Here is an 8138-nt window from a genome sequence, read left to right as displayed (position 1 = left end):
ACAGATGGTGTAGTGCCTCATCACATATATTTTATAATACATATTACATATTTCCCTCCCATTAAAAAGAAACTAATAGCTTTACTAACAATCCAGGGCCCTAGGGCTATCTTATTCAGTGCAAGACTGAAACAAGACCAAAGATAGCTTTATTGGAATGTGCATTAATTTGCTATATATATTATATTTTATGTATAAAAAACCCAATGAACTAGGCAAAAAATTAACCAAAATATGTTGTTTCATTAGTCCTGTAGTCATTGGAATTAAATATACATCTCTTTTTTCAGATTCATAAAACAAAGTCTAGCCTTCTTGAGCATCTTGACAGTACATCCAATCCTTCACTGAAAGTTATTTCCACACCCGAGTTCATTTTTACTTGAGTTGTTTCCATACCTAAGATAATATTTTTAGCTACAGTTAAAAACAGTTGGCAAGGCTGTGAAATAGGAGCTACATTACCAGGAACAGCTAACAGAGCGCAGAGTTGCAGAAGAAAGGATAGCTTGATTAATGGAACATCAAGGCCATTAAAAAGGAGAGAGAGACTGAACACCCAGAAGGAATCAGGTAGATTATAATGAGCCATGGTGTCAACTGACTCCCTCCATGCCCAAATGCTGCTGCCATTGCCAGGCACTTGGTTTTAAACTTTGATGAAGAAAGAATCAAATGGGGGGTGAAAATGCACCATTGCACTCCCCCCTCCCCTGCACCTGGGATCCACCTTAGATACTGTCATAGATTTCCTCTGAAACTTCTGTAGTTCTGATCATAATGTGCCTCAATGGCATTAACTGGAGCTGCAGAACAGTTTTGTTATAAAAACTAACATTGTTGTATTTGTCCAATTACTACTTTATCTAGGGTTACCATATTACCAGTTTCAAAACAAAAGACATCTAGGGGATGTGGGATAGGGGGAGGGAGTATGTGATTGGGGTGGGCAGTGATATGCCCATGCTCTGCCCCTCACTCCCAACCTGCAGCCCTCCCAACCCTGATGATACACCTCACTCCCAACCCCCTGCCCCCCCCCCAGCCCTGCTGGTATCCCTAACTCCTTGCCCCATGCCCCTCCCAACCCTGCTGCCCCCGAGGAATTCCCCGACTCCCTTCCCCTGCCTCTCCACTCTGCTGCAGCCCTACTGCTGGCAGGCACGCGCACACACACACACACACACACACACACACACACTTACCTGCCTGCAGCTGCCAGGGCCAGTGTGCAGACCATGTGATGCTCCAGCCTCCAATTGGCCTGCCCCCCTCCCCCAAGCAGCTTCTTGCTGGGGTCAGCCAGCAAGTGCCGGGAAAGCAGAGGCAGAGCAAAACCCTGGACATTTGCTGATATTTAAAAAAAATGCCTAGATGGAGATGGGGACATGTCTGGGAAAACCCAGATGTATAGTAACCCTACTTTACCTGTAAAATCACAGAGCTTTAAGTCTCAGTTCTTTATCTCTGTTTAAAATCTGCTATGAGTTAACTAGAGAGCTTTTGCCTAAGCAATTGGAGAGTGAAAGAAAAACATAATCAACTAAAAAAAAAGGATAAACACAGCTGGAATTATCATTTGCATAACCCTGCTTTTGCTTTATGGACAGTATAAAAATCTGAAGAACCCAGTGTTTGTAGCTAAAGAAAATTTCAAGATTCAGGAACCCAAAAGACAAAAGACTAAGATTCAGGTAGTTGAGGAGTTCGCAGTTGGTTTATATCCAGGATAACTAGAAAGTCCTAACTTATAACAGATAGGTTGTTCTACTAAAAAGGTCCTTCTTTTTTGTTCAGATGGTAAGCTCCTGTTCCCATTTTAGAGCAACCACCACAAGCAGCCCTCCCTCACTGCACTAGTAAGCTTGTTAAGCTATCAGCCATCTTAAAAGAAATTCCACTGTTCAACAAATGCAACAAAGAGCACAGTAAGTGGGAGAGTGCCAGGCCCCACAGCAATAATTCACAATTCAGTTCACTAAGCACTGCCCGAATCCATGAAAGTTTTTTCCGTTTTCATGGTAAAAAATAAGGAGAGAAATAAAACAGTCATAGACCAAATCAATAAATAATAGTAGCTGAACAAACCACCACATAATAGGACAAGCTGTAAAAATAAGAATGCATTATATTACTCATTTCATGGTCAGTTTAAGTTTCTCTAAAATTCTAGTGACACTTATTTGGGAACACCTGCATTATTCACTCATTGCTCCTCATCTCCACATGGGTTATGTGGTCATCATAGATTAGACATTAATTTCATGGCAATAAAACCTTCACAGCACTTCAGTTAACATCCCCACTTATTCTTTGTGTGAGGGCACACAATGTGCTACTTTGGTACTATGCAGTCTGAGGCCTGGATAGTCAGAACCCCATTTATCTGATCATTAAAAGTTTCACAACAAGCTTATCACTCCACGTATCCCAAGCTGTACCTTGTTAAAGCAATTTAATAATAAAACATTACTTATTACTGTTACTTATATTTGTCAGCACCAGATTAGCTTAATGGAAACAAAATCCTGGTCAGTCAATATTACTACCAGAGGGTACCTACAGCATACTCTATCTTGTAAGTAAGATGTTCTGTCTGAATGAAAATCTTGATATCTCCAATTTATATTTCAGAAAGCTATAACAATCCACAATTGTACTTTTATCTCAATATTGCACAATAGTGAAAACTGAGCAAAACCCTGCTAAAAAGGGAATCAGTGGTTTTGCTTCCCTCTGGCCACAGTTCAGTTCCTCAGTTGCTTTATTGAGTGTCTGTTGTTCAGGACTTCCTAGTGAGGCTTTCTATTAAACCCATGTTTTGTCTCATGCATACTACAGCTTTTACTGGTATATTTTCTAAAAAATGTAGGAGCAAGACTGCTCGACTCTGTAAGAGGTCCTGTCCTGCTTCAGACATTTGGTTCAGTTCACTATAAAACTAAATTGTGCCAAATTAGCTTAATTAGGAAAGTGTCTGGAAGCAAACCTGTTCACATGAAGTAAGGAATAGTGAATGCTTTGCCTCTGATTTTGCTCAACAAATAAAAATTGGTTTTACTGATTAGTAAACTCTGGGGGTAACATCTGTTACTGTTTAGATTTCCTACAATTTGGGGTAACTGCAACTGCAGAGGATAGTATAATATCTAAAACGCTGCTAGTTATAAGGAGTAAATAGAATACATGTATTTATTTGGTCTTACTGCTTATATTTAGTGTGCTGTGTGAACAAAGTACACGACTCTCATTTTCCATCAGGAAGGTTAATCTGAATTAGAGCAACTTACATAGACATCCAGGATCTCGTTTGTTGGACCATCTGCTAAAAATGACTCCCCCGCAGTGCTAGAGATTTCATTTGGGCGTTTATATGTGAACATTGTCCCGCCTCCTTCATATCTCCCTGGTCGATCAATTGCCCAGTTTCCATTGATGATAGACCGTCCTGATCGACTCCGAAGTGCTGTTGAGAGGAGGGAGGACAAACACATACAAATGCAGATCAGATGAAATCATCTTGGCATACCAGTGCCCAATCTGCTATACATGTACTCAAAACAAATTCAGGTAACTGGATTATGCTGGAATGAAGCAGCATGGCTGGCTCAAAATAATGCAGAAGGTATTGTTACTGGTGCAGAAAAAAATGACCTCAAAAACCAAACCCTTAAGTGAATGCATGAATTAGTATTCTGTAGGAAGAAAAAAGTATACAAATAGACTAGATAACTTTTCTTAATGTTTTTTCATAGGCTGTCATGTGATTCTTTGTTTCAGACAGCTAGATGGGTACAAAGAATACACCTGGATAAAAAGGAAGTGGTTCCTAAATTTCCTTATGCATTCCTGTGAGTCTTTATTTCGTGGTTTGAATACAGTGAAACACCAAAGTGGTAATCACTACATCTGCTACACAGAAACACCAAGAGCACAATTCATAAACCAGTGTGCACATTGGCTTGCGGTTGCCAAGTGTTCCAGTTATTATTCTTCATTCAACCATTTGGCAAATTTTCTATTATCCTTTACAGAAAACACATTTTGCCAGAACAGCTGCAAAGTCCTGATCCGTAAAGCCATTTGGAATGAACGGTGTCTCAAAACACCAGTGGGACATCTAGCATAGTGAAAAGTGGCTTGCAGAGTAAGAGAGTAGGCAGGGTTTAGGATCCATTTGTGAGAGATTTTGTTTCTGTGACTTTGGTAAGTCACTTACTCTTTCTGTAAGTGTCCTCTGTCCTCTATCTAGAAATGAAGATAAGTTTCTTTTTTCACTGTCTGGTCTACCTGGATTGTAAACTCTTGTAGACAGAAACTGTGATTACATGTGTATACAATACCTAATTAAATATTATTACTATTATAACTTATGTTCTACAATAGTGTCTAGGTATCCAAATAAAAGTGGGGTTCCATAGTGCAAAGCACTGTACATACACATAGATTCTACGCACAGCGTGCCTTATATTAATTGTAGAAAGCTGCCCACTTTTTGGATAAATACTCACAAAAACAATGTGGTTCTATGATACCCTATACTCTGTCCTGCCTAGAAGTTCATTTCTGAAAAAAATGAAAGGAAAAAAATCAAGGTGCTGATTATCATTTATAAAGCCTCTCTTGGAGGAAGAACCAGATACTTCAAAGATTTCCTTTGCAGCAGTAGTAACTGACAGCAACATTCTCTGTTTTACACAAAGGTATTTAAGCATTCTATATAAACTAATGCAGATGGGAAGAGAGAACATTGATACTATTACAACAGTCTAAATACCTTACAAGGTTCTAAATTAACTGTATCAAATCAAGAAAGGCATCTGGATCATACTGTAGGTAGCTCAATGAAAACCTCTGCTCAGTGCAAAATTGTGGTCATAAGGAAAGTTGGGACATAAGGAATGGAACAGAGCACAGAATTATATACATAAATGATGCAGCCTCTAGAATACTATGCACAACACCAATTGCCTCATCTCAAAAAGGATACTGCAGAAAAGGAGTTCAGAAAACAGCAATAAAGTGATCCAAGGTTTGGAAAAATATTTTTGAGAGACTGAAAAGATTAGGATTGATTACCCTACAAAGGAGAGAAGTACAAGGGAACATGACAAAGGTAAATAAAAAATGAATGTAGGTGGGTAGATACCTATACTGCCCCTCATCTCAGAGACACAGACACATCTACATGTGAAATTAATGGACATGATAAACTCCAGTGCATATTAGTGCTCCAGCGCTGCGTTTACACATACACCCAGGACCGCAGCACACTGAGCTGGGTCAGAGCAGCCCCAGCTGGCAGGTTGCCTGGGCAGGTCAGCCTGAGGTGCTCTGACCCAACTCAGCTGCATATGGGCTGGCTGGGGCAAAAGGCTGCTCCAGTGCAGGGCTAGCCAACAGGCAGCCCCCGCCCTGAAGCACCCTCATGCCCAGCCAGCCCCGTCAGTGTCTACATGTGCATTGCTATGCATTAAATAATGCTGTTGTAGAACAGTACTTGTGTTTACAAGTACTAACCTACAGAGGAGTTAATTAGTTTCCTGAAGCCTAATAGGGCTGCATGTGTAGGCATTGAGACTTTACTGAAGACCTAATTAGGCAACTCCACAGTCTCATGTAGATGCATTCACTGTTTCCTAACTAAGAATATTAGAGGCAGAATAAATGGTAATAAGGCTGTATCAATAGCTGGGCTGATATCACAGTAATAAATGCTATCACATAGGAGACTCTAATCTACCTACATACCAGGGGGCATTCCAATTTCACAGGGCTTAGCAATCCTTCCAGTAATAAACTTATGTAGTCGTAGTGCTCCAGATGCTGTTGGTTCTGCAAATTTGCAAACACACTTACCAAATAAACTGAAGAACAAACTATGAGACACTTATGAGTGAGTGAGTGATTTGCTCACATAAAATATTTTCCAACATGATCAGAATGTATCTGAGGTAACCAGGTATAACTCCAGCTAAATTTAACAGGTTTAAAATGACATAAACTGTGTATATAAGATTTTGACCAGAAGTGGCCAACCCACACCACATGTGCTACAAGCAGCACATGCAACCTGTGTATGTGATACGTGACAGATTGGGCAGGGGACAGAAAGCAAAGCAATAGCTTGGGGAAGCAAAGGGAATTGGAGTGGCCCTTGGGAAGGGTGCAGGGCTTGAGTTATGACACAACTGCCAAAGAGATTGCCCTCCCTTGTTTAACTTATTAGGGTCCCTCTCCTGCAAACAATAAATTATATATATGTTGTTTAATGAAAGAAATGCCTGCTGCAAAAGTGAGATGGCAAACGAATGTAGTAAGTGTTAAAGTGTCTACTTAAGGCCATCTTAATGAAAAGAGATTGTATTTATAATTCTTTCACTTTGTAAAGCCCATATTGAGGTTGACCATAGATGTAGACCCTAATCTCAAGGAAACATAAAATTACCTCTGTTCCTCCCAGGCAAATCGTCCTCCAAAATGGACTGGGATTAGCAAGGTCTGAAATGATGACAAAGCCCTCACGTACAACTTCCAGTGGTGTTTTCTGACACCACACGAGGGGTATGTACACATGCTATTAGCATGCAGCAATAAACTCCAGCGCGTATTGCGCAGAAGTTTATTGTTCTCAGGTGTGCCGTTTGAACAAGTGCCTGGGTCTGCAGCACGTTGAGCCAGGCTGGAGCAGCCCTGGATGGCACGGGAGCTGGGAGGTTAGTTTGCCAGCCCAGAGCTGCTCTGATGTGGCTAAGAGGGGGTGGATGGGGCACGAGGGTGCTCCAGTGAGGAGCTACCTGACAGGCAGGCCAAGCACTTGAAGCACCCTTGTACTCTAGCCAGCTGGGACAGCCTCTACATGTGCATGAAAAAACGCCACAGCACGGTGCATAATTATGGTGCATTAAGCTTAATACCTGTAATAATAAGTACTAACTTAATGTGTTGTAATCAGTGCTATTGCACAGTATTGCCAACATACTTTTTTTAATGTGATGCTAATGTGCAGTAAACTAATTCTACTGTGCATTAGCACGGCTTTTGCTGTGATGTGCTAATGTGCATTTGAATTAGTCTACTGCACTTCTAAATTCTAGCGTAGATGGGCCTAAAGAGGACTAAGTTTCTCCCTAGAGAAAAAAGTAGTAGTGAGCATGCATTCATTTTGCATCTGAGAGATGATGGAGATATTCTTCCTGGTGTTCCTCTTGGAGAGGTGGTAGAAGGGAGCAGTTCTACAGTGTTCTCAACAAAGCATTATGCTAAGTGGCCTTATTACAAAATTAGAAGAGTTCTACTTTGGTTTTGTCTTGCTCATAGCTCTGAGTACACTGCAAAACTTTGGGTGGCTTTAATGAAAGGCAGGGTAGATTTGTACCTTATAGACTAACTAGAGATATAGCTAGCACAAACTTTCATTAGAAATTCTGGATAGACACTGGACAGATGGAGTGATGTTTACAGTGAAAGAGTGAGTGAACACCAATGTGACATCACAGAGAAAGACATAGGGCATTTTTACATGTGTAAAGGCCAATGTGGTGCCTATCTTCAAGAAAGGGAGAAAAGTGGATCCGGCAAACTACAGGCCCATCAGCCTGACCTCTATCCCAGGGAAGATCTTAGAAAAGTTTATTAAAGAGGCCATCCTTAATGGACTAGCTGACGCCAACATCCTGAGGGATAGCCAGCACAGGTTTGTTTCAGGTAGGTCTTGCTTGACCAAACTCATTTCCTTCTATGACCAGGTGACCTATCACCTGGGCAAGGGAGAAGAGATTGATGTCATATATCTTGACTTCAAAAAAGCCTTCGATCTGGTATCCCATGATCGCCTCTTGGCGGTACTGGCCAATTGTGGCCTTGGGTCCACCACAATCCGCTGGCTGGGAAATTGGCTCCACGGTCAGACCCAGAGGGTGGTAATTGACAGAAGTCAATCATCATGGTGCCCTGTGACTAGTGGGGTCCCCCAAGACTCTGTCCTTGGACCCATATTGTTCAACATCTTCATTAATGATGTGGACATTGGAGTCAGAAGTGGACTGGCCAAGTTCGCCGATGACACCAAACTTTAGGGCAAAGCATCCACCCCTGAAGACAGAAGGGTGATCCAGGCTGACCTGGACAGGCTCAGC

At 41.3% G+C, this 8138-nt stretch overlaps 1 protein-coding gene across 4 annotated transcripts in view; it reads right to left on the bottom strand.

Moving 5' to 3' along the window:
- THSD4 (thrombospondin type 1 domain containing 4) overlaps nt 1-8138 on the bottom strand; it is a 675583-nt gene that overhangs the window by 81519 nt on the left and 585926 nt on the right. For all 4 annotated transcript variants that reach the window (XM_025213010.1, XM_025213011.1, XM_025213012.1 and 1 more), the window contains one exon: nt 3291-3466. In XM_025213010.1, coding sequence (XP_025068795.1) covers nt 3291-3466 — 176 coding nt within the window. The remainder of the gene's footprint in view (nt 1-3290; nt 3467-8138) is intronic.

This window comes from Alligator sinensis, unplaced genomic scaffold (genome assembly GCF_000455745.1).
Source record: "Alligator sinensis unplaced genomic scaffold, ASM45574v1 scaffold913_1, whole genome shotgun sequence".
Lineage (NCBI taxonomy): Eukaryota > Metazoa > Chordata > Crocodylia > Alligatoridae > Alligator > Alligator sinensis.
This window is presented reverse-complemented; position numbering and strand designations above follow the sequence as displayed.